Source organism: Saccoglossus kowalevskii, chromosome 17 (genome assembly GCF_978046115.1).
Source record: "Saccoglossus kowalevskii chromosome 17, keSacKowa6.1, whole genome shotgun sequence".
Lineage (NCBI taxonomy): Eukaryota > Metazoa > Hemichordata > Enteropneusta > Harrimaniidae > Saccoglossus > Saccoglossus kowalevskii.
The window spans coordinates 9,886,201-9,912,164 of record NC_140657.1 but is presented as its reverse complement, the minus strand read 5'-3'; the positions used below and the strand labels follow the sequence as shown (position 1 = coordinate 9,912,164).

Sequence of the window (25,964 nt, the reverse complement as noted above, 5' to 3'; positions counted from 1 at the left end):
CATGGTTAATTTTTTACACAGACCTTAGGTCCGTGTTACAACTATCCATTTAGTTTAATCCCAGCAGCCCATTACGAATAAAAAAAAATGATTCCATGGCTTGATTTATATATAACAACGTGATATCGCCGGCCCCACATCGTTCTTGTACGCTTACCCGGAAGTCCCTTTATAACACAATATACATGGAGTTACTAGTGTGCTGTTGATTATTTCTATATTTAACTACAACATTTTTTATTTATATTGCAGTGCATATTTGGGTAGACCATGCCCACAGTTTGCTGTGTACCGTTCTGCTAGGGTAAAGGGTACCGTTTGGTTGACGGACATAACGTTTCATTTTTTAGTTTCCCTAAAAATAAAAACATTTTGAAGCAATGGATCCATGCTATAAAAAGAGATCCCGGCAAAAACTTTAAACTGAACAGGTCAACAAAAATATGCCAAGGAGCATTTCACAGAAAAAGATTTTAAGTACACTCTGGCAAAGGGGAGATTTTTACTAAATAATGCAGTACCATCATGTTTTAAGTGGTCAGAATCAAAGACACCTAGTAGAAGAAATCCAAAGGATGAAGTACGAAAACGCATTTGTAGTCAAAACGACCTCGCAGTTATCACAACAACCACTGAAGCTGGCGAAAATATTGAAAAATGTGTTGAAGAAAAAGAACAACTTGACAAAATAAGACAACTTGAAGAAGTTATAAATAAAAATAGTACAACAATAAAATCACTGGAAAATGAAGTCAAGGAGCTTAAGAAATCAAAAGAGAACGTTATGAATATAAATCAAATACTTAAAAATGAAATTATAAGTTTAAATAGTCAATTAGAAACTTTAGAAAACAAATGCACACAGAATGAGTTTAGTGTAAGAAGATTTTTAAATTCAGATGAAAGTATACAATTGTCGCGCGCAGTTATCTAACATGAACAAATTTTACTTTCTGTATGATGTTCTCCAAGCTAGTTTGTAATTTCAGACATTGTTTTGATAACCACGAGTTGCGTCCTGAGAGACTAGATCGGTTTCTGTAGCAACCGTGACGCTATATCCAAACGTTCGCTACATTGTTTCCCATTGCGTTCTCGCGGTATTTGTCTGTTTACCGCCCAAAATTCCCACCAAAGTTCTGCCTCGTGTTAGTCGCGTGTCACTCCTAATATGGAATGACAGCGTTATGTTTAGTTTGTATGCGCCAATCATTAGCGTTGTTTTATTTTCGGAACGTTTTGGCATGATATATTCTAGAGTACAAACACGTGTTTGGCACTTCTCCGATTAGCTGTCACCGAGACAAATGCCGCTCTAACGTTGACAATTACATTAACCAGGCAAAGCGCTGTTGTGAGAAGTCCGATTCAGGCCGTCGCTGTAATTCCTTCTATGGTAGCTTCGCAACTTGATGCTCGTTATGAACACCCTCCTTTCTATGCTCTCTACGATGTCAACTCCTCATGGAGCTATTATTTAACGATCTATATTTTATACCAAGAAGTATTTGCTGTACAACGTATTGATGTTCATGTTGAGTACAAATAAACAAGTTTGAATTGTACCTCGCGTCTGTTCAACTCAAGAAAACACAACGCAATCGATGTCCGTTTCAATAACAATTCCGCATGTTTAATCAGTTCGTTTTATGTGACGAAAAGAACACCCCAACCTCTAGTTTTGCGATATAAACTTATCCACCACAACAATTTTATACTGGGTTTCCATGTACTTCTTTATTTTTAAATTTATTTGAATTTTTAGATACAGGAGAGAATGCAGAAAATATTATTTATTGGAAGCGTAGTAATCAAACGTGTGGATTGCAATATGATTTATGTGGTCACAATGACAACAACAACAATAATAAGTTGGGAAGACCAAGGAAATTGGAGCCTCTTGATGAATTCTTTCTTGTTATGTGTCGACTTAGACAAGGGTTCCCCGAATATCATCTTTCATTTCTATATAATATTTCAGTATCAACAGTGAGTCGCATAGTTATTACTTGGATAAATTATATGAATCTGAAATTAGGTAGTTTGGATATCTGGCCTACCCAGCAAGTAATAACAGATATCATGCCATTGTCAATGAGGGAGAAATATCCCTCATGCAGAGTAATATTAGATTGTACTGAGATAAGGTGTGAAGTGCCTTCATCACTTATTTTACAATCTGAACTATTTTCTCATTATAAAAACCATGTTACCATGAAGGCATTGATTGGCATAGCCCCAAGTGGTAGTACAACCTTTGTCAGTCAGTTGTACACTGGTTCTATTAGTGATAGAGAAATAGTTAAACGTAGTGGCATACTGAACATGCTATTTGATGTTGGTGACTCTGTGATGGCAGATAAGGGGTTTACAATATCTGATTTACTTGCTGAGAAGGGGGTCTCACTCAATATCCCACCATTTCTAGAAAAGAGGGGGCAACTAGAGGCAGATGAGGTCACTGAAACTCAAGAAATTGCATCAGAGAGAATTCATGTAGAAAGGGCCATAAATAAAGTTAAAAAAATTCATATTTGGGATAGATTGTTTCCATTGTGTATGTTTGATAGTGTGAACCAAATATGGACAGAATGTGCATTATTGTGCAATTTCCATGACCCTATTATTAGTGCATAGAAATAAGTTTAATTATTATTATATGTCAGTATATTGTGTTAAATGTTACATGCCATAGTTTTGCAAAGTGGTGCACATTATTTTCTTTTTGGGTACAACCAGTTACTGTACAGTCATGACTACATTTTCATAGTGCAATAAATTAAATTTAAAAAATGTTTTGAATATACATGTAATGTAAATAGAATAAAAATACACAGCCGTTTAACTTGTCATGTACAATACTTTTATTAATAAGTTATTAAATATTCTTACATAGTATATGAAAATTGAATGTACATATTACACATAGTTTATGGCAGTGCATGATACTATACATTTGTTTTTATTTATATAAAGTATTTGTAATAAAATTGCTTTAGATAATATTGTAACAAAATACAAAACATGTTGTAGAAAATTTTTAAATTTTACACTTGAATTAAATATGGCTTGGCATGACTATCAGAAAATAATCTTTTGGAATAATTTACAATTAAATAAATTTATCAATTTAAATCAACCTCTGACTTTCTAATGCTCAAATACCAAGCAGCTATATCCATTTAATAAACAAGCAATACTAATTTAGCAACTGGGTTTGTAAACCATTTTTTGGTGGGTGAATTGAACATATTTGCCATGCAGCAGTTGTTTCAGTCACTGGAAGGATGTATTTTGTTATCATTAATTACACAAGGGCCATAGTAATTATTGAAAAATAATAATAGTTTGCACATCATGTCATGCCAAAATAAGGGTTCAAATCTAATTCATTCAATACTGAGTCCCTTGTGTGTGTATACAATAAAATCACACCATTTGGCACCAGTTATGGCCATTTGACCCTGAACTTGGTAAAAATACCTATGTGACCATTTTAGTTTTGGTTTATTACCAATATTCTCACAACAGAACTTTGGATCTAGACATGCATCCAAAGGAGTAATGTTTTTCTTTGTTTCTGGACATTTGACCTCACAAATTCCAAATGCAGGCTGTACACCTTTGTCAATGACCTTTCCATCAGGGGTGGCAGCAAGGAAGCCCAATACCTGGCTCACAACTAATCCACACTTAAAAACTGATATATCATAATTGAGACCATGCATATGCTTAATATAACTTTGTAGAGCTCTATTTTCAAATTTGTGTCCATGTTCTGTATATGTAGACTTGAAAGAAGTTGATTTATACAATCTCTGTACTAATGTATCAAAATTACATTGACGATTACAAATATCATAAAATGTAGATGCAGTTAACCTTGCTTTGCGGTGCTCCCACCACTCACTGCAATCTGCTTGTTGTCGTGTATTAGCCTCTATGTTTGAGGCAGTTGGCTGATCAACTTCAAGTGATAAGAGCAATTGTTTTAATTCATTGGAAATAAAGGGGTCATTAGAAGAGTTCATTGAAATATTTGATAAAGGGAATTTTGGAAAATTTAAAGGAGTGAACATGTAAACAGGAATCCTTGGAAGAGTATCAACTGATATGTCTACAGAAAAATTTGACTCAGTAAAAGCAAGTTGATAACTTAAAACTGAGCCTCGTGGCATTTCACCATCTCTAGTATCACACATATCAGTATTATCACTTAAAGGTGTGATCAAAGTAGCACCACCAGTTTTTGGATTCCTCTCTGTATATTTAGATTTAAGTGTAATCTCATTGTTGACATTTATGATATCACCCTTTACTGCTTTGTATAATGTACAATGGACTGAATTATCACTACAGTTACTACCAACCTTTAACTTTTTCACATATACCGCCATAGATGGCTGAGGATCAATACCATCAGTTCTTCGTCTGTTCCATCTTTGCAGCTTAGATGTTATTGGTAAATCATAAGAATAATTATTTGAATCATCAGTGGTGTTCTTTAAATTATACAAAGAAAATTCACATATACGAAACATAAGACCAATTAAATGATTACAATGACCTGATTTACCAGCTACACATGTACATTTACCATGTATCACTTCCCCTGTAATTAAATGTAAACAAAGAAATAATTGATGTGGCTCCTTGGATTTACTATAACTTGGACTACACTTAGCTTTAAACAAAAAATGTAGTCCAGAAATAATTGTTACAATATCAAATAAATATTTTTCTTGATTAAAAACGTTCCCACGCTGAAAAGCTGTTGGTTCTGCTTGGTCTTTTTTTTTTCTTTATGCAAGGTCTTGCCCCCAGTGGCAACTTTTACATCCATCCGTGCACGAGAGAAGAGGGGTAGGTTTTCAAGGGATGTACCCCATCCAGACTGAGGGTAAGAAACTGCGGCAGAGGTTGAGGTTGACGTAGATAGATATTCAGTTTGTCCAATTTTCTGCTTAGTGTAAACATTATTTGGGTCTGGATCCACAATCTTTTTGTCCAATTTATTTACAATGAAGTGATTTACCCTGTTAAAAAAATCAAACAGTTTAATTGTTTAATGCTTTGTTTCTTGGACCTGAGATGTAAGGAAGACATTAAATTTTAAAAATGCATTTTGTCCTAAAGACAACTTATGGCTTACTGGATATATTATATTTAATAGATAATGAAATATTAGTACAGATGTGTGTAATACGACTATTTAGCAAAAACAATGCAGGTAATAACACCACATCCTACAAATTATAAAAAATTCCAGAACTTACCGAGCAATAAGCTCTGCTTTTGTCATATTCTGTTTTGGTCGGTCCCCACAACACAGCAACCAAAACCTCAATTCATCATTGCAAAGCCTTGCAGGGTTTCTACCATTCAATGACGCACCTGGAATATCATTTTCTGACAGGTCCGAGTCCATATTTTTAACTGGATCTACAAGCATAAAATAAAATTTATACACAACCTTTTCTGAATTTTGAATGGAAGCTCTGAAAAATTAACTATAGTGTCTTCATTTACACATTTTTGAAAAAAATATTTCCGTCAGTACCGATCACGTCCATACATCACACGTGAACGTTCATCGCGTATAATTTTGCCAACTTGCGCCGTCGGGCGTCAATATTACAAATTATAGAGGCGGTGTCATAAAACAAGAAACAACCAATTTATCAAGCAATTTATACAATTAAATTCCGTAGATTACAGCTCCCTGACTACACCTGATTACACCATGGACGTACGTCCATGACTACACAGTTATGTCTGACATTTACAGCATACAGCTGATTTCCCGCTTCGTCACTCCACGGAAACAATGACTATTGCCTGGTAATAAGTTGTAATTGCACACACACACTCGGTAAAACAAATGAAACAAAAAAATAAATACATAAGCAAAACGAAAGAAATCAATTTCTTACCATTAAAACCTCAAGGAGTCTGTCATGAAGCTGTCAATGTTTACATTTAGAAAATCCCAGGCAACCCTGGTTGCTATACTCACTAGCCTCGATTTCGATCGCAAAATAGCACGTGACTGGATTTGCACCCTCTTTATGAAAACGGTGTATGGCTGCTCAATTTAAATGCCTAGCAAGAACCAATGAAATTTTTTAAATATTTTTTTTCTCAGGTGCTCCCTGTTTGAGGGCGTAATCACCTGGGTCAGAGGTGAGACCAACTTGTGGTCTTTTGTTTACTACTTAGCGGCTGTGTACCTGTGGGTTTATTCTGTGTGTATTCGGATGTTCTAATCTTAGTGTTTTTCCAGTGATTTCTCTTGGTGCAATCCAAATACAGTAGATGTGTCTTGTTTACCTGAGATTTGCAAGAGTTTGAGCTGGCCAACATGTTAGTTTTTTTCATATGGTTGATTACTGGCATGTTGATTTCCCATTTTTGAGCCATATTTTCAACTTTCTTCGTCATTTTCATATAGCAATCTCGTCATATGTTAACATTGTCGTCTATGGAAATTCAATTAGTGGTATGAGCCATAGGGCTGGCAGCACATTGACAAACCATACCTCCTATTGCGGACGCAATGTAAATTTAGTACCCCCTAAAGCAGACATATTGAAAAAAAAAACACCCCCTATTTCAAACGTATATTGAGAACATCCTACCCCCTATTGCGAGGATTCTCTGCTGTTTTTTGCACTGAAGTGGAGTGTGATCAACTCAAACAAGTTACTGTGTATGCAACTCCTGTTGGTGTCATTCGTGGTTTGATGAAGAAATGTGAGAACTATTGACATGATTGTGAATATGATCATTTATTTGATAGTTTAATACACAGTGCACACAACTTTGCCAGGATTCTTATTCCATCAGATACCATTACGCAATATTATGGTCAGCTCCGAGTGACTTTGGCATGAATACAGGGCATAAAACCCAGAAAAAAGCAGGAGCTGAATGCGAATGAGGCCAAGGCACGAAAAGAGTTTCGGAAGTGTGGATGATTCGGGGGGGGGGGGTGACTTTCTGTATGCTGTTTATTGTAATCGACGAAACGAAACGGGATAACACACATAATGAAAATTAAACTGTAATCAGTGAAAACGAGTTTTATATGCACAATATTTACAAAATATTCGCTGAAAATAATATTTAATACGCATATGGCTCTTTCGCTAATTACAGATAATCGAAAATCTGTAATCAGCGAAACAAGGGTCTGACACATACATGTACAATATTCACAACTGTCAGACGACACTTTACCAGTATATTTACCTTTCAGTAGTTTATATAACTAGATAAAACATTTGCCGAAAATAAAAGGATTTTAATTAGTGAATGGTTCGTTTCCCTAATTATAGACAATTGTTTTATGAAGTTTTATACACGAGTGAAAAGTACAAATACTGGTCAGGTTTCGTCCCATAGTTGTGATTATTGTACGTGCAAGACCCTTGTTTCGCCGTGTGATTGCAGATTTCTGATTATCTGTAATTAGCGAAACGAACCGTTTACTAAATAAAATCCTGTTCTTTTCGGCAAATGTTTTAGGGTGTTAAATACATGACTGTAAGGTAAATATACTCATGGAATTGTGAAAAGGTTTCTTATTGATGTCATGAAGAGATTATGTAGGTTGGATTTATTTCCTGTATTTACTTTAAGTGCAAAAATTTTCTAAAAATTTTAATTATGTGCTTTTTCCAATAATTTTATTGCAGCTCCTAATTACAAATAAATAAATAAAAATACTGGTCATGTTTTGTCTCCAGTGGTGGTTTATTGCTTAAATATTATTTTTAGCAAAATTTTGTAAATATTGTGCGTATAAAACCCATTTTCACTGAATACAGTTTAATTTTCATTATGTGTGTTATCCCGTTTCGTTTTGTTACGTTTCTTTGATTACAATAAGCCTCCATATGTTCGTGTTCTAAGTGGCGGGAAGTCCCGGTGGGAAAGTTCAGGCGGATGTTTGCGGCCTGGTCGGAGTTATGGGCCCGCCAATTCGGGGCCTAGGGCGGTGTATGGGAGTGGTTGTTGCAAGAGGGGGCTACAGCGGACGCAGCAACCCTGTGAGTTTTTGGCCCCTGCATTAGTTTCGAGACCACCATATCAACCGGCTTGAACTAAAAGCAGTGCACTTAGCACTACCACACTTTCTACCTTCTACCACACTTTCTTTCTGTAGTTCGAGACCACAGAGTCCTGTTCCGCACAGGCAACGCAGCGGTGGTCTCCTTCAAGAAGGAGGGGGGACGTGTTCCCTATCGTTGTCAGTCCTAGCGAAGCAAATTCTCCTTTGGTGCCTGGAATCCAATGTGGAGCTAACCGCACACCACCTTCCAGGGGTGAGTAACAGTCTTTCAGATGCCCTTTCAGGGCGGCTCCGTCTCCAGAATAGGGAGTGGCTAATACCCCAATGGGTAGCCTCCAGACTGTTTTTGTTGTGGGACAGTCCAAAGATAGACCAGTTTGCCACACCCCGGAACGCCAAGCTCCCGACGTACATAACACTCCTGCCGACTTCAGGAGCCTGGGCGCTTTGCTAACCCCGTGGACCCACTTAGTTGTATACGCCTTTCCTCCCTTCTTGCTAGTTCACCGGGCACCGGAGAAAACTTTGACAGGTGCACACCTGCATATTGTCATTGGTCGCACCTAATTGGCCAACCAAGACCTAGTTTCCACTTCTGTTGGAAATGTTAGTCGAAACACCAGTAGTGCTTCCGGACTTACTGGGCCTGCTGTCCCAACCGGACGGAGCACGACCAACGAGCCCAGCGGGTATCACTTAAACGCATAGAAGCTCTCAGTAGACCCGCACATTCGAAAGGTTTATCTGAGCGGGCTGCCAACGTCCTGGCCAGGGCGAACAGGGATTCAACCCACGCTGCCTACGTTTCTAGGTTGCGAGCATACACTGATTGGTGTAGTGGAAAGGAGATTTGATCCATATCATCCCTCTATTGGCCAGGTAGCAGACTCCTTCGTCCACCTGTTTGACGAAGTGGGTTTGTCCTGCGCAGCGATCATTGGCTACAGGTCGGCCTTGTCCCCTACCATTGAGAACACTTTGGGAACAAGACTAGCCGATTGTCCTATTATTAGGAAACTATTTACTGCTTTCCAGACGCCGAGACCCTGTACGAGGGAACCGCCCAACCACTCTAAGCAGACCGCCCTTTGAGCCTCTGCGATCAGCACCACTCAAGCTTTTGAGGTGGAAAATAGTCTTCCTACTGGCCCTCGCCTCAGCGTTGACCAGAGCTGGGGGCATTGTCCTTCTCAAACGATGTACCACCGTTATGGACAATCATGTTGTGCTAAAAACAGGAATAAGGTTTCTCGCCAAGATCATCATCTCCGGGCTGTCAATTTTGTCTGCCCGGAAGGTCAGGAGGAATTGTTTCTCTGTCCGGTTCGAGCACGGAGCTGCTACCAAAACCCTACTAAGGATTCGGGACGGGGTGCCAGTCACATGTCTTTGTGTTTCAGCCCAGGCAGGCAGGATAGGCCGGCCTCCCCACCTTCCTTCACCAGGTGGATTACTGCTACTGTATTAGAGGTCTATAATACTTTAACTTCCTTTACATAGAGCTCGCATAGACACCAAGTATGAGCGCATGAGGTCTGTGTGATTGCTAACTCGCTAGTGCTAGCGTCAGGTGCCCCCCTCGAGCACATACTTAGGGCAGGCTTCTGGAGAACGCAGAACGTCTTTATCAACCACTACCTAAGAGACACCTAATCGATTGAGGAGAGTCTCTTTAGGTTGGCTCCCGTCGTAGCGGGTCAGACTTGGTTTGCTGACCGAGCCCGAACGACAACAAGGGTCCCTGCACATAGGCAATAAATCAGTCTCAGCATTTTTGCAGACAGATTTCTTTACCATCAGCGCTCCCTGGAAGCTCCCAGGTTCCGCTTTGCGGCCTATGCCCTCATGCAGAACTGTTTCGGTCTTTACTTCGAAAGCATACTATCCCATGAATTGGGTTGGGGTCTAGCTTACTTGGGCACACCGAACACTGTCACCGCAGCAACCATTTGGCTTCTTGCTCCGGGGACAGTACTGACAAAGGAGAACACCACCCTTTTTTGGGTCTTAACTAAGGTGTTGAGTGATTATTGTACAGTGTTTCATCTCGGACTGGGAAGACTTTCATAATTTTTCTGTTTGCTCAGAAATCCTGCCACCTATCGGCGTCTGACTCTGCCTAGAGTTCAAAATAGTCATTTTGACTGACCGGAGTCTATGGTGGGTAATTGATCGTAGTGAATTTAGGCAGAGGGTTCTCCGAACCTGCCTATTCACATAGTTCATACCCACCATAGACTCAGGGTCCCTCCCAACCACCCCACTTTTTCCATAGCGTTGGTCTAAGTCTTCGATGCGGAGAGAAAAGAACCAGAGTGAGTATCCAGCCCTAATGGCGCCACCATATGGGCTCGGTCACGTGGTTCGTGACGTAATGGAAAAGAATCTTGGGGTCATGGGGCTTCCCCTGACCTAGATTCTATCTCTCCGTCATTTGCAGAATCGCTGATTAATGCCTACAATTCAAAATGGTCATCTTGACTGACTGGAGTCTATGGTGGGTATGAACTATGTGAATAGGCGGGTTCGGAGAAATCCTCTGCCTAAGTTACAGTTGTTGCTTGGATCCTGACACCTGCCACTTAAGGGGCCACTGTATTGACTGTTAATTCATACTCACTATGTGTGTGCATTTATCAACTACATGTATGCTACAACCTGTTCTAAAATCTGTTCCGAAAAAGTCATTTATTACTGTGACTTTGGTAATCGAAAGTATTACACGGCAAAGAAAAAAAAAAAGGAAATGATTTATGCACATCATTCTCATTAGAGGTGTGTAGGAAAAAAATCTCAGACTGTGCATAGTCAAATTATGATTACGTTAGCTGTTTTTCTTTAGCTGTATAAGTGAATTGATAAATTGCCACTGAAAATTACATTGTAGCTGCTTTAAAGTTTTAAATATAGGAAGAAGGTATTTTCACAGGATTTTATTTTCACTGTACCACACCTTCACTAAAAATACAACTTCAAGTAAAAATAACAGTATTAGAGTTTCTGACCAATCAAATTGGGTTAATTAAACTCGTAATGTTTGTATTTCTCACTAATTGCACATATAATAAACTATCAATGTGAAAATTTATTTTAAGTTTATATATTCACATTTTAGCTCAGCCATTGCATTGGATTTACAATGCAACAAAACTTGAAGAAGCTTTGAAAGGCCCAACAAATCCTGAATTCAGACCAGAGTCATTGTGTCCATTTTATACTCAAGATACTGGTAAACTCAGTTGCTATGGTGACCACTCATTTATTGTATTGGAATCACTCGCCGAGAAAAATGGTAAGACGCGATATTTTGGGGATCACAACTGTAATATAATAATTCATTCATTCAATTTGATGTATCTGTATGCACATATTATGTACGTTATTACATGTACATTAACTGTAGTTTAAAAATTCAAACATGCATAAAATGATAAATTTTATCAACATGTTCCATATTGAGGTACTGTATGAATGAATAGTTTCATAATTTTTACCATTTCCTATGAAATTTTGGACTCTTGTATCTCATAATATTGTCAGGTGATCCCAAGTTTATTTTTCATTTTTAGTGTCCTGATTTCATGAAACTAAAATAATGGAAGTATGACGGCGATGATATATACTTTTCAATTTCATTTTGAATGTTGTGATGTTACTATAACCTTCTATGGTCACATGATAAATCAGGTTATTTTGAACCCCTCGCTCTATTTACACGACCACTTACTAATTGATGTCTAGGTGTTGATGTTGGTGATTATGGTGAACGATTATATAAGTACTATGGAGCGGGTACAGAAGCTGAGAAAGCCAGACAATCTAAAGCCTATCCAGTTGCAGGACCATGGACTAATTAATAGTTGTATTAAAACATTTCTGGAAAAATATGAAAAGAAGGACCCAGTGACAGGTATGCATACTTACCATATCAGCTTTGAATTTGGTGTTCAACATTTCGTCAAGAATGATTTTGTGGAAAGTACATTTCGCCGAATGACCATTACATCGAAATTTAAATAAACTCATATTTCTAGAAATCTTAATGCAATGTAGTGATTCTATGAAAGAACTGATTTGTGTTTATACATGTATTCAATTGTTTTTGTTAATATCCTAGCTTATTTGCACAGCGAGATACATTTTGCGTTTTTCATAATCATTTCTACTTATCAATCATATATTTTCAAGCACCCCTGTGTTCGATGTGTTTGATTTACAAACACGGAATATAACCAGTAGTTTGCTTTTCGTGAGATCTTCATCACATGGCTTAAAAAGTTGCTTACCCCTATCGTATGAATTCTTTGTATTGTATATAATTACAAAATAAAGACTCGTAAATTTGAAACTCATTTGCAAAAACTGCTGTATTATAATCGGTCATGAAATGTCTCATTTAATGTTGTTTTTTCTTGACTTGAACCTTTTCACCACCAGTTACCCTCTTTTCATCACAACTTTACAAAATAGTCCTGTTTATAGCCAGCACTTTCCACCAGAAGATTGAACAAAAATAGCAACATTTTGTGAGTAAAAACTGAAAATTGACTCAAACTTTGTCTTTTTGCTCCAAAATTAGTGTTGATTTTCAGACATATTGAAGAATATATAAAAAAGTGCAGAACAATTTGTGTGGGAAAGTCTGGTGGTGAAAAGGTTAATGACTCATCATGATTCAGTTAAAAATTTTAGCATGAGATTGAAATTTGCAGTAAAATACTTTTGTATAATATGGAGACTGGTTGCCCATTAGAACAATCTTAAAAATAAATAGAATACAGAGTTATGGTAAGTCATATTACCAGTAATACATTGTCCAATTTATTATTATCATAGTCACCTTCATTTTTGCTGAAAATTACAGTTTGATTGGTGTTGTAGGCTCAAATGAATATTCAGGCTTATTTTGTGATAAACTATTACGCAATTATATTTTTTACCAGGGTTTTAGTTATTGCTCATGCCAACCAGATTTTTTATTTTAATTTTCTCTGGAGAAAATTATACAGGCAGATTTTCTTGTGCATTTTGAAAAAAAAATATTCTTCAGTTTTATGTCTGTTAAGCTGTACAATATTCTTGTGTTGTTTTTTTGAAGGAAGTGATATCTCTGACATGCATACCTGTAGTGTTGCTATCCCTGTGGTTGCCAAGTATGCAGGTAAACCAGAGATGCTGGAAAATGTCAGAAAGATTATTGAGGTTACATCACTCAATGAAGAAGCTATAACCATTGGATTAGTGTGTGCAAGGTATGCTGGGATATGATGATAGGATAACGTTAACTTAGTGGAAGCCATTTTGAAGATAGTACTCCCATGGTGCATTTCACCATCTACTCCCATGATGCATTTCACATACTCCCATGATGCATTTCACCTTCTACTCCCATGATGCATTTCACCTTCTCGTACTTCTGTGGTACATTTCTCCTTCTACTCCCATGATGCATTTCACATACTCCCATGATGCATTTCACCTTCTACTCCCATGATGCATTTCACCTTCTCGTACTTCTGTGGTACATTTCTCCTTCTACTCCCATGGTGCATTTCACTTAGTATTCCATTGTGCTTAACACCTTTGAATACTCCCATGGGGCAATTGACCTTCTAGTACTCCCATGGTGCAATTCACCTTCTAGTACTTCTATGGAACATTTCACCTTTTACTCCCATGGTCATTTCACTTAGTACTCCATGGTGCATTACACCACAGTCCCTCTATCCCCGGTCTGGAAACGACTAGCGTTCTTTTATCTCGAACCGCGTTGCGGGTAAACAAACCGTTCACACCCTGGCCAAGGGATTCAGGAAGTCGGTCAGATTACAATACCGTCAGAATATGCATTAAAATTGGCAAATTTACCGTCATACAAATGAATACCTCATTGTATGACTTCACTTTGACTTCAAATTCGGGCAACTACAACGTAAACAAAATTAGCACTATGAAATTTGGGGTTTTTGAACTCTGATACGCATCAATACCAGCCTACCAACTCATAAACATCCAGTTCCTGCCATGTAAAGATTAATATGGGAAATTATGTTCATCTTTTAGTTTTAATTGGAAAAAAAGTTTGTGTATCAACATACTAACATCGCTAAACAAATCTTGTCAAAATGGCATTGTTTATGTTAACGTGGTCGATTAAAAAACCTGTTATATTTCTGATTCTTGGGGGTTCATAACAGTTCAAGTCAACTATACAAGAACTATTGATTTTATTCAATGCAAAAGTATAAAACAATGCTTCAATTTTTGTAAATAAATTTCAATAAAGTTGAATAGCATACCTTGTCATTTCAATAAAGTTGAATAGCATACCTTGTCATTTAATAAATGTTGCCATTTGCATTTATGATCAAAAAAGCATCCGGAAAAATTGCCCAGTTTAACATTAATAAAATGCGGTGTGACAAATAACAAATCAGCCCTTAAATTTTAAATATGTTTCGACCATAAAATGTCAAAATCGAAGACAAATATTGGTTTTGCGCCTAGACGTAGGGTAAATAAAATAAGAGTTCATTTAAATCATCTTAAAATCAAACCCCAATTTTTGGGGTGAAGGTATGAAAATTTGTTGTGAAAATATTGTCACTGCTGGTGAAATAGATGAATTAATGAACTACTCACTGGGTAAAATATGACCTTATACAGATATCCTGATTACAAATATTATGTAAAAAAGCTTGAATTCTGGAATAAACAACTAAGTTGTAAAAAACACATAGCAATGATGTCAAAAATAGTGTCTTGCTATGTACTGATCATGTGACCATACCCCGAAATGCGCATTTGCAAGGGAATGAGGCCAATTCACACCTACCGGATTCGACTGATACCCCACCCTGGGCGATCTTATGGAGGATTCAATTTTTTTTTAGAAAAATGTGGACTAAAAGATCGCCCGGGCGATCTTTTGGCAGATATTACGAGGCCTATCTTGTCTGGAAAAATAACCCTGCGTTGATAAAAATGGTCTAGAAAAAATAATGTTTTGCGTTGACCAAATATAATCATGCAAAGTACGTACATTGGTGAGAGGTCACGACTCGGTTAGCCTTGCTCAACTGGTTCGTAACCAGTCTTGTGATTGGTTGTTGACAAATGCTGAACAGGCCACGCCTCCAACTGTGCCGCGCGTTCGGGCAAACCGTTAGGAATTCATAAATGGAGTAAATTTGTGTAGTTTTCTTGATTTATTCTGCAGATATCGGTAAAATGTAGGTAAGGCTTTGGCGAAATTTGAAGAAGCAACTAATATTCTTCAACCTGGTATTTTTTTTAGATTTTATTTTTTATTTTTTTCGTCTGTTTTTTCGAGTTTAAAAAATGTGAGCTGGCTGGAGCCTTCATCCCTTGTCCATTTCTTACACTAGATACCAGCCGATACCCCCCCCCCCCCCCCCCCCGCTCATAGAGACTGCGTATTACAGTTGATTATAGTTCCTGGGCTCCCTGTGATTTTACGTGAACAAGAACATGCACTAAGAAGGAAAAGCAAGTCAAAGTCGAAACGGGGTGCATCATGGACATGACACAATACACGCTCAGCGACATCATTTTGGGACGCAATTGAACTTCAACTACTTTGCGAAACTTGCTGCGCGGCGATGCTGGCATCAAGTGTGTTGACCGAAGTTTGACCCCAAGTCACGCGCTGAACTAGCGCGTTACCTTAGCAACATTTTTCTTTTGTGGTCCGCGCGTCGATCTAGTTAAAATTGTTATTATATCCGACGGTACTGTAATTACGCAACTTGTATGCAACTCTGTATCAGCTCTGAATATTTAGTCCCCGTTCGGACGCAGTCCGAAAACGGGGACTTATGTTTTGCCCTGTGTGCGTCCGTCCGTCCGTGCGTCCGTGATCACCTGTATCTCGAACATGCATGGACCGATTAAGTTCAAACTTCACTCATACATCGCACATTATATGGGACATATGCACATGCATTTTTTTCATGATCCGATTAACGATAGCCGAATAGCGGCCATTTTAAGGCCGAAAATGCATCAAAATCGCACATTTTCACCATTCCGGACCCGGATCTCAGTTATGCATGGACGGATTTTGTTCAAATTTGGTACATACATTAAACATGATAGGACCTTGATGCACGTCATTTTTTTTTTGGATCGGGTTCGAAATGGCCGACTGGCGGCCATTTTGTTTTAAAGAATTCAGTTCTGGATCCGTATCTGAGACATGCTTGGATTGATCGAGTTCAAACTTCACACACACAAGGTACATCATGTCACAAATATGTATGTGCATTTGTTTCATGATCTCATTAACGATAGCCAAATGGCGGCCGCTTTAAGGCCGAAAATGCATTGAAATCGCACATTTTCACCATTCCGGACCCGGATCTCAGTTATGCATGGACGGATTTCATTCAAATTTGGTACATACATTTAACATAATAGGACCTTGATGCACGTCATTTTTTTTTTCGGATCAAGTTCGAAATAGCCGACTGGCGGCCAATTTGTTTTAAAGAATTCAGTTCTGGATCCGTATCCGAGACATGTCTGGATTGATCAAGTTCAAACTTCACACACACAAGGTACATCATGTCACAAATATGTATGTGCATTTGTTTCATGATCTCATTAACGATAGCCAAATGGCGGCCGCTTTAAGGCCGAAAATGCATTGAAATCGCACATTTTCACCATTCCGGACCCGGATCTCAGTTATGCATGGACGGATTTCATTCAAATTTGGTACATACATTAAACATGATAGGACCTTGATGCACGTCATTTTTTTTTTCGGATCAAGTTCGAAATAGCCGACTGGCGGCCATTTTGTTTTAAAGAATTCAGTTCTGGATCCGTATCCGAGACATGCTTGGATTGATCGAGTTCAAACTTCACACACACAAGGTACATCATGTCACAAATATGTATGTGCATTTGTTTCATGATCTCATTAACGATAGCCAAATGGCGGCCGCTTTAAGGCCGAAAATGCATTGAAATCGCACATTTTCACCATTCCGGACCCGTATCTCAGTTATGCATGGATGGATTTTGTTCAAATTTGGTACATACATTAAACATAATAGGACCTTGATGCAGGTCTTTTTTTTTTCGGATCAAGTTCGAAATGGCTGACTGGCGGCCATTTTGTTAAAGAATTCAGTTCTGGATCCGTATCCAAGACATGTCTGGATTGATCAAGTTCAAACTTCACACACACATGGTACATCATGTCACAAATAGATATGTGCCTTTGTTTCATGATCTGCTTAACAATAGCGGAATGATGGCCATTTTAAGGCCGAAAATGCATCAAAATCACGTATTTTCACAATTCCAGAACCGGATCTCAGTCATGCATGGATGGATTTTGTTCAGATTTAGCACAATGTGTTGTACATATGCAGGTGCATTTCGGTCATGATCTGCTTTGAATGTATATGTCAGTCAAATATGAACAGAACGGGGACGTGTCATTGACAATGACTTGTTCAACTTTGTAATGTATTGCTTTCATGATAATTACGCAAACTCAAATTAATTTTTACTATTGTTAGGATGCTGACCCGGGGTATTGGGTCTGTGAATATTTCAAAATTACCGACTTGATAATGCGTTGCATTTGTAATAATTACGCAAACATAAACATGGGCGCATTTAAATCATCAAAAATGAGAAAGTCGAGAAAATATTTTATCGATGTTCCAATGGTGTTTTTTTTATTCGAAATGAAGTGAACATGTAATATAAACCATACCATGCGTCAAGTTAAATTTTACTATAATATAATAAACTCTGGACAGCGCACTTCGATCGCAATATTCACGTACATTTCGACTGAACTCTAATAACAACGCAGAGTTCACGCACTGATATTTAAATTCGGGCCATCCAGCTTGACGCAAATCAATATAGTTACTTGTCATGTGTTCAAAAAATCATTCAACTCTCATAAATACCATGAACGCGAAGAGTTATCTGGGGGTTAACTGAAAGGGAACGTCTTTTTTTGAACAAAAAACACGTCAGTACAAGATTATGTGTACAAGGTTGGCTTTATAGAACGTACATGGCCGCTTAACTCTGTGTTTTTTTAATAATCATGTCGCATGTGAAACGCAGGAGACATTTTAGTTCGTCCATTTCTTGTTTACCGACTTTTTGTCTGGAATGCGATACAGACAAAGATTATATAAACATGACTGATAACAACCAAGAGGCTCGAACCAGGAAGGCTTGGATATTTTAAACTTCGTAAATAACAATCTTTTCAAGCGTAGACTTTATTCGAGTGTAATAAACGTAAGTGAAATGTATTTTAACGAGTCATAATACGCAACAACAATTCGTATACAGCATTGGTTTTATTGAAGTTTTAATGCTTTTCGACTTCACAGTGAATTATTTTAACGTATTTGAAATAGCGCGCTCGATACAAGATGTCGGACAGGAAAATTGGGGTCTGTAAAAATGTTTGTTGGTTCAGTCAGGCAATGTGTGGACCAAAACATCGCCCACTATTTGAAACATCGCCCATGGGCGGGGTTTAGGATGGGCGGGGTATCAGCCGAATCCGGTAATACAATGACCGTTTCCAGACTGGGGATAGAGTGACTGTGATTACATGGTGATTACATGATTACATGGTACTCCCATGGTGTATTTCACTGGTGTACTCCCATAGTGCATTTCACTCGGTATTCCATGGTGCATTACACCTTTGAGTACTCCCATGGTGCAATACACCTTCCAGTATTCCATGGTGCATTACACCTTTGAGTACTCCCATGGTGCAATACACCTTCCAGTATTCCATGGTGCATTACACCTTTGAGTACTCCCATGGTGCAATACACCTTCCAGTATTCCATGGTGCATTACACCTTTGAGTACTCCCATGGTGCAATACACCTTCCAGTATTCCATGGTGCATTACACCTTTGAGTACTCCCATGGTGCAATACACCTTCCAGTACTCCCATGGTGCAATACACCTTCCAGTATTCCATGGTGCATTACACCTTTGAGTACTCCCATGGTGCAATACACCTTCCAGTATTCCATGGTGCATTACACCTTTGAGTACTCCCATGGTGCAATACACCTTCCAGTATTCCATGGTGCATTACACCTTTGAGTACTCCCATGGTGCAATACACCTTCAAGTATTCCATGGTGCATTACACCTTTGAGTACTCCCATGGTGCAATACACCTTCCAGTACTCCCATGGTGCAATACACCTTCCAGTACTCCCATGGTGCAATACACCTTCCAGTATTCCATGGTGCATTACACCTTTGAGTACTCCCATGGTGCAATACACCTTCCAGTACTCCCATGGTGCAATACACCTTCCAGTATTCCATGGTGCATTACACCTTTGAGTACTCCCATGGTGCAATACACCTTCCAGTACTCCCATGGTGCAATACACCTTCCAGTACTCCCATGGTGCAATACACCTTCCAGTATTCCATGGTGCATTACACCTTTGAGTACTCCCATGGTGCAATACACCTTCCAGTATTCCATGGTGCAATTACACCTTTGAGTACTCCCATGGTGCAATACACCTTCAAGTATTCCATGGTGCATTACACCTTTGAGTACTCCCATGGTGCAATACACCTTCCAGTACTCCCATGGTGCAATACACCTTTGAGTACTCCCATGGTGCATTACACCTTCCAGTATTCCATGGTGCATTACACCTTTGAGTACTCCCATGGTGCAATACACCTTCCAGTATTCCATGGTGCATTACACCTTTGAGTACTCCCATGGTGCAATACACCTTCCAGTATTCCATGGTGCAATTACACCTTTGAGTACTCCCATGGTGCATTTCACTCAGTATTCCATGGTGCATTACACCTTTGAGTACTCCCATAGTGCAATACACCTTCCAGTATTCCATGGTGCATTACACCTTCCAGTATTCCATGGTGCATTACACCTTTGAGTACTCCCATGGTGCAATACACCTTCCAGTATTCCATGGTGCATTACACCTTTGAGTACTCCCATGGTGCAATACACCTTCCAGTATTCCATGGTGCAATTACACCTTTGAGTACTCCCATGGTGCAATACACCGTCAAGTATTCCATGGTGCAATTACACCTTTGATTACTCCCATGGTGCAATACACCTTCCAGTATTCCATGGTGCAATTACACCTTTGAGTACTCCCATGGTGCAATACACCTTCCAGTATTCCATGGTGCAATTACACCTTTGAGTACTCCCATGGTGCAATACACCTTCCAGTATTCCATGGTGCAATTACACCTTTGAGTACTCCCATGGTGCAATACACCTTCCAGTATTCCATGGTGCAATTACACCTTTGAGTACTCCCATGGTGCAATACACCTTCCAGTATTCCATGGTGCATTACACCTTTGAGTACTCCCATGGTGCAATACACCTTCCAGTATTCCATGGTGCATTACACCTTTGAGTACTCCCATGGTGCAATACACCTTCCAGTATTCCATGGTGCATTACACCTTTGAGTACTCCCATGGTGCAATACACCTTCCAGTACTCCCATGGTGCAATACACCTTCCAGTACTCCCATGGTGCAATACACCTTCCAGTATTCCATGGTGCATTACACCTTTGAGTACTCCCATGGTGCAATACACCTTCCTGTATTCCATGGTGCATTACACCTTTGAGTACTCCCATGGTGCAATACACCTTCCAGTATTCCATGGTGCATTACACCTTTGAGTACTCCCATGGTGCAATACACCTTCAAGTATTCCATGGTGCAATTACACCTTTGAGTACTCCCATGGTGCAAATCACCTTCCAGTATTCCATGGTGCAATTACACCTTTGAGTACTCCCATGGTGCAATACACCTTCCAGTATTCCATGGTGCAATTACACCTTTGAGTACTCCCATGGTGCAATACACCTTTGAGTACTCCCATGGTGCAATACACCTTCCAGTACTTCCATGGTGCAATACACCTTCCAGTACTTCCATGGTGCATTACACCTTTGAGTACTCCCATGGTGCATTACACCTTCTAATATTTTAGTTCAATCTTTCAGGTAAAATCATCAACTATATCATTCACACAGTTTGATTTGTGGAAGTAGGCACATTGATTTTGCGAAAAACAAAATCTCCAACTTGCTGCCGAAAACGTAACAAATTGTTATATTTGTTTGGTTTGTGACATGAGTTAAAGAAATTATTTTCCTGCCAAGTTAATGCATTTACTAAAGAGAATCAAATACTATTAACCCATATCCAGAATATATAATAAACAAGGTCAGCAGAATATCATTTAATTTTCTGAAGTTTGTGATGCTGATATACATTTATCACTTAGAGGTGAAATGCATCATGGGAACTCTTCATTCATACACGTTTTCAAACAACCACTGAACAAAAAATATAATATTATACTTTGTCACGTGCAGCAATTATTAATATTATAACTGATTGCAGATTGAATTATTTTACAACATGCACAATTTAGGGTCTGTATATTTCTACATAATGTTTCTAAGTTTTAATGAGTATTTTTTTGTATAGCAATCTCTAAAATAAGTTATCTGTAAGTTAAGTTTCTGTTATGTTTGTGTCCCGTCAAATATTTTAGCACTTCTCCATTTTTGAAAAACAGCATTTTTGACAGCAGTTTGCTGACCATCCATTGAGTCATTCCCTCTGCTTCAAAGCAAAGATTTGCTTACAGTCCACTGCTTTACATAATTCTCTGTACAAGCCCTGAGTCTCTGAAGTTTTGTTAGGAAACAGTTTCACTGCATGTATTCTCATAAATTACATGGTTTTTTTAATCCAAATATCTCTTCATGTTCTACTCTCACCATGATGGTTGTTTCTGGAACTGTTACAAAAACAAAAAAATTCAAATTCATAACAGCTTTAATAATTTAATCTGGTTTTGTTTGGTTTCATTTGTAGACTGTTAGAATACTATATATTGAATGGAAATGATTCTAAAGCTGTGGAGAAGATTACAGAACAACTCGGCAAAAGCCCCACTGATAATGACAAAAAAGTACTGACTTATTTAAAGAGTGTTGCTGAAATGAAGAATGAATCGCATGTCAAAGCAAGCAGTTCATATGGCATCTCATGTGGTAAGTCACATTGTGACATGTACATAGGGTGACCTGTATTGCGCCACGTTGGGTGACCTGTATTGCAACACGTTGGGTGACCTGTATTGCGACACGTTGGGTGACCTGTATTGCGACATGTAGGGTGACCTGTATTGCGACATGTAGGGTGACCTGTATTGCGACAGGTTGGGTGACCTGTATTGCAACACGTAGGGTGACCTGTATTGCGACAGGTTGGGTGACCTGTATTGCAACACGTAGGGTGACCTGTATTGCAACACGTAGGGTGACCTGTATTGCAACACGTAGGGTGACCTGTATTGCGACATGTAGGGTGACCTGTATTGCGCCACGTAGGGTGACCTGTATTGTGACACTTAGGGTGACCTGTATTACAGCAAATAGGGTGAACTGTATTGCGACACATTGGGTGACCTGTGTTGCAGCAAATAGGGTGACCTGTATTGTGACATGTTGGGGACCTGTATTGCGACACGTGGGGTGACCTGTATTGCAACATGTAGGGTGACCTGTATTGCGCCACGTAGGGTGACCTGTATTGTGACACTTAGGGTGACCTGTGTTGCAGCAAATAGGGTGACCTGTGTTGCAGCAAATAGGGTGACCTGTATTGCGACACATAGGGTGACCTGTGTTGCAGCAAATAGGGTGACCTGTATTGCGACACGTAGGGTGACCTGTATTGCGACACGTAGGGTGACCTGTATTGCAACACGTAGGGTGACCTGTATTGCAACACGTAGGGTGACCTGTATTGCAACACGTAGGGTGACCTGTATTGCAACACGTAAGGTGACCTGTATTGCGACACGTAGGGTGACCTGTGTTGCAGCAAATAGGGTGACCTGTGTTGTGACACGTAGGGTGACCTGTATTGCGACACGTAGGGTGACCTGTATTGCGACACGTAGGGTGACCTGTATTGCAACACGTAGGGTGACCTGTTTTGCGACGCATAGGGTGACCTGTGTATAAACTCTAGATACCATATCTCTATTCCTTATTTGCTGGAAATATACATTTGGCCACCAAATAGATAAATTCAGAGATTCACTTTCAGCTAATGGGCAAGTGATCCCCCAAATCGATAAAGAAGATGCTCTTTTATCAGTTTAAAATTGTTCATTTTGATAATGGGTAGGGGAACCACTGTATAAGAAGAATGATAAATGATGTTGGTGTACATGATGCATTTAAACTGATACAATGTTTTGCTTGACAAGATGCTAGCTGACCTTCGTCATTACTTCACTTTTACTAACTGTTATGAATCCTTGCATCCTTAAAAAGTCAGCCATATGAATTGTTATTATTTTCCCTTTCAGCTTATCCTGGGGCTTTCCAGACGGCTGTCGATGCAATATTAAAGCACACTGACTTTGTGTCCGCTGTACGTGGTAATATTTATGTGGGTGGTGATACTTGCAGTAGAATTCAGTTCATTGCAGCGTGCCTTGCTGCACAGGTAGGTTCAAACAGAAAATAAGTAAGGCATGTTATAAATTCCACAACACGTTGTTAGACAGCGAACCAAATTTATTTTGTCTACGATTGGTGCTGCTGTACGGTCTACTACAGCGACCCGATCAGTGTGGAAGCATGTACACTGAGCTCGGTTGTTATAATTAGTTTTGTGTTAAAGCAGGAGGGTCATCACCTGCGTACATGCGGGAATTGAGTCCCAAGCGGCGATAACAACACACGCTAAAAATGCAAAGGCTGAAAGGTAGACGCTTGTTTTTAAACAATGACACGCTATGGCCATCTGACGCATGCGCAGGTGACGACTCCCCCTGCTTTAATTTCAGCTATTGTAGATTATATTTGACAAGTACATTCATATACATTCCCTGGAAAAAACCCACTTTGGACTATTCCTGATTTTACACCATGAATATCACTGTTTGTGACTTGTATGCTAACTTTGTTTATGAGTATGTGTTTTGATGTACCGGTAATTATCTGTCACAACTGGTGACAAATATTGATGTTTTTGTAGATTGTCGCCAATATTTTCTGTGCTATCTCATACCTTGGTTAATTCTTCATGTGATTCTTCATCACATGACAACAGGAAGAGAACTCGATCATCATTCTTTTCACTCGTCACCTGTTCATGCAAATGTTTTCCTAATCATTTCAGCTATCTAGGGAGGCACTTGACAAGCCCCGATCTGTCTTTTTCAAAAGATACACAAGTCTGAATATTACTTCAGATATAGGTTTTCTGGTATTTAGCTGCAAATATGTTCCTGTGTCCTTTTGTCAAAGCTATCACAGTAATGTGTCCATTAATGTACTGTGTAGGTGATAGATTTGCAATTGCATAATATATTCTCTACTAATGCAAAACAAACAAATGATACCAACCATTCACGTTCTCTACATCTTGCTTCCAAATCAGGCAGCATTTTGTACAGAAATGTCAGCAGTTGCCATATTTGTTTACGAATTCAAATTTTAACATGTCCACCAAAAACAACATTGACATTAGATAAAATTATTTGGACCGGGGCTTCACTGTTAGAAAAAAAATACCTTGGTGATTGTTTCACACTTCTCTCGCACAGGGAGTTTGAAACCAGGTGGGAGATGATAATTATGGCATGTCTACATGTAATGTGTAAACATCTGATTGTTGTCATGATTATATGGTATAATAGATTTTTTAAATCTTTATTTCAGGGAGGAATAGAGACCATTCCAGAAGACTGGCAAAAGAAGACTGTGTGCTATCCTAGACTTTTAGAGCTTGCTGGAAAATTGGTAGAATAAATAGAAATGATTTAGTACTGATTCTGGTTGATCTATACTAACTTTTATATATTTATCAATGTGTAATTTGAATTGAGTTTATTTGAAAATTATTGAAAATATTATTTTTTTCATTTATAGCAAATAATTTATAACAATATTTACTATATATCATAACTACTGATGCTACTTTTCTCAAATTTTGATATTTTTGATACACAAACTTTACTGAAAAAACTAAAACGTTACTGATTGCTGCTTGGATATCTAAGTCAAGTCGAAAATGACTTACAAGAGTGTGCCTGATTAGCTACATAAGACTAACAGTCAAACCAAGTCTTGTATAACTACTTTGACTCAACTGAGATATCTTGGCTTATTTGTGTGTGTATCATGCAATAAAATTTAAGGTTACTACATTTATTAAATAAAAATATGAACAGATTGTTACATTTATTCATTTTGTAATATGAACTGTTCATTAAGCACACTATCTGCTGCAGACATGTCTAATGTTGAGTTATTTTGAACAATAATCACAGCCATCCCTAATGTTGAGCTATGTGGACCAATAATCTCAGCCATTCCCAATGTTGAACAATGTGGACCAATCATCACAACCATCCCTATTGTTGATCTATGTTGACCAATAATCACAGCCATCCCTATTGTTGATCTATGTGGACCAATACTCACAGCCATTCCCAATGTGGACCAATAATCTCAGCCTTTTCCAATGTTGATCTATGTGGACCAATTATCACAGCCATCCCCAATGTTGAGCTATGTGCACCAATAATCACAGCCATCCCCAATGTTGAGCTATGTGGACCAATCATCACAGCCATTCCCAATGTTGATCTATGTGGACCAATCATCACAGCCATTCTCAATGTTGATCTATGTGGACCAATCATCACAGCCATTCCCAATGTTGAGCTATGTGGACCAATCATCACAGCCATTCCCAATGTTGATCTATGTGGACCAATCATCACAGCCA

General features: G+C 38.7%; 1 protein-coding gene and 1 pseudogene across 1 annotated transcript in view; one reads left to right on the top strand and one right to left on the bottom strand.

Moving 5' to 3' along the window:
• LOC144357057 (crystallin J1B-like) overlaps positions 1-25,417 on the top strand; it is a 38,955-nt gene extending 13,538 nt beyond the window's left edge. Inside the window, exons 2-7 of the mRNA XM_085492407.1 lie at positions 11,190-11,366; positions 11,816-11,926; positions 13,173-13,326; positions 22,026-22,204; positions 23,533-23,672; positions 24,893-25,417. Of these exons, the coding sequence (XP_085348533.1) occupies positions 11,190-11,366; positions 11,816-11,926; positions 13,173-13,326; positions 22,026-22,204; positions 23,533-23,672; positions 24,893-24,982 (851 nt within the window). The 3' untranslated portion in view covers positions 24,983-25,417. The remainder of the gene's footprint in view (positions 1-11,189; positions 11,367-11,815; positions 11,927-13,172; positions 13,327-22,025; positions 22,205-23,532; positions 23,673-24,892) is intronic.
• LOC144357058 (uncharacterized) lies at positions 3,390-5,410 on the bottom strand (annotated as a pseudogene).
• Positions 25,418-25,964: the final 547 nt, after the last annotated feature.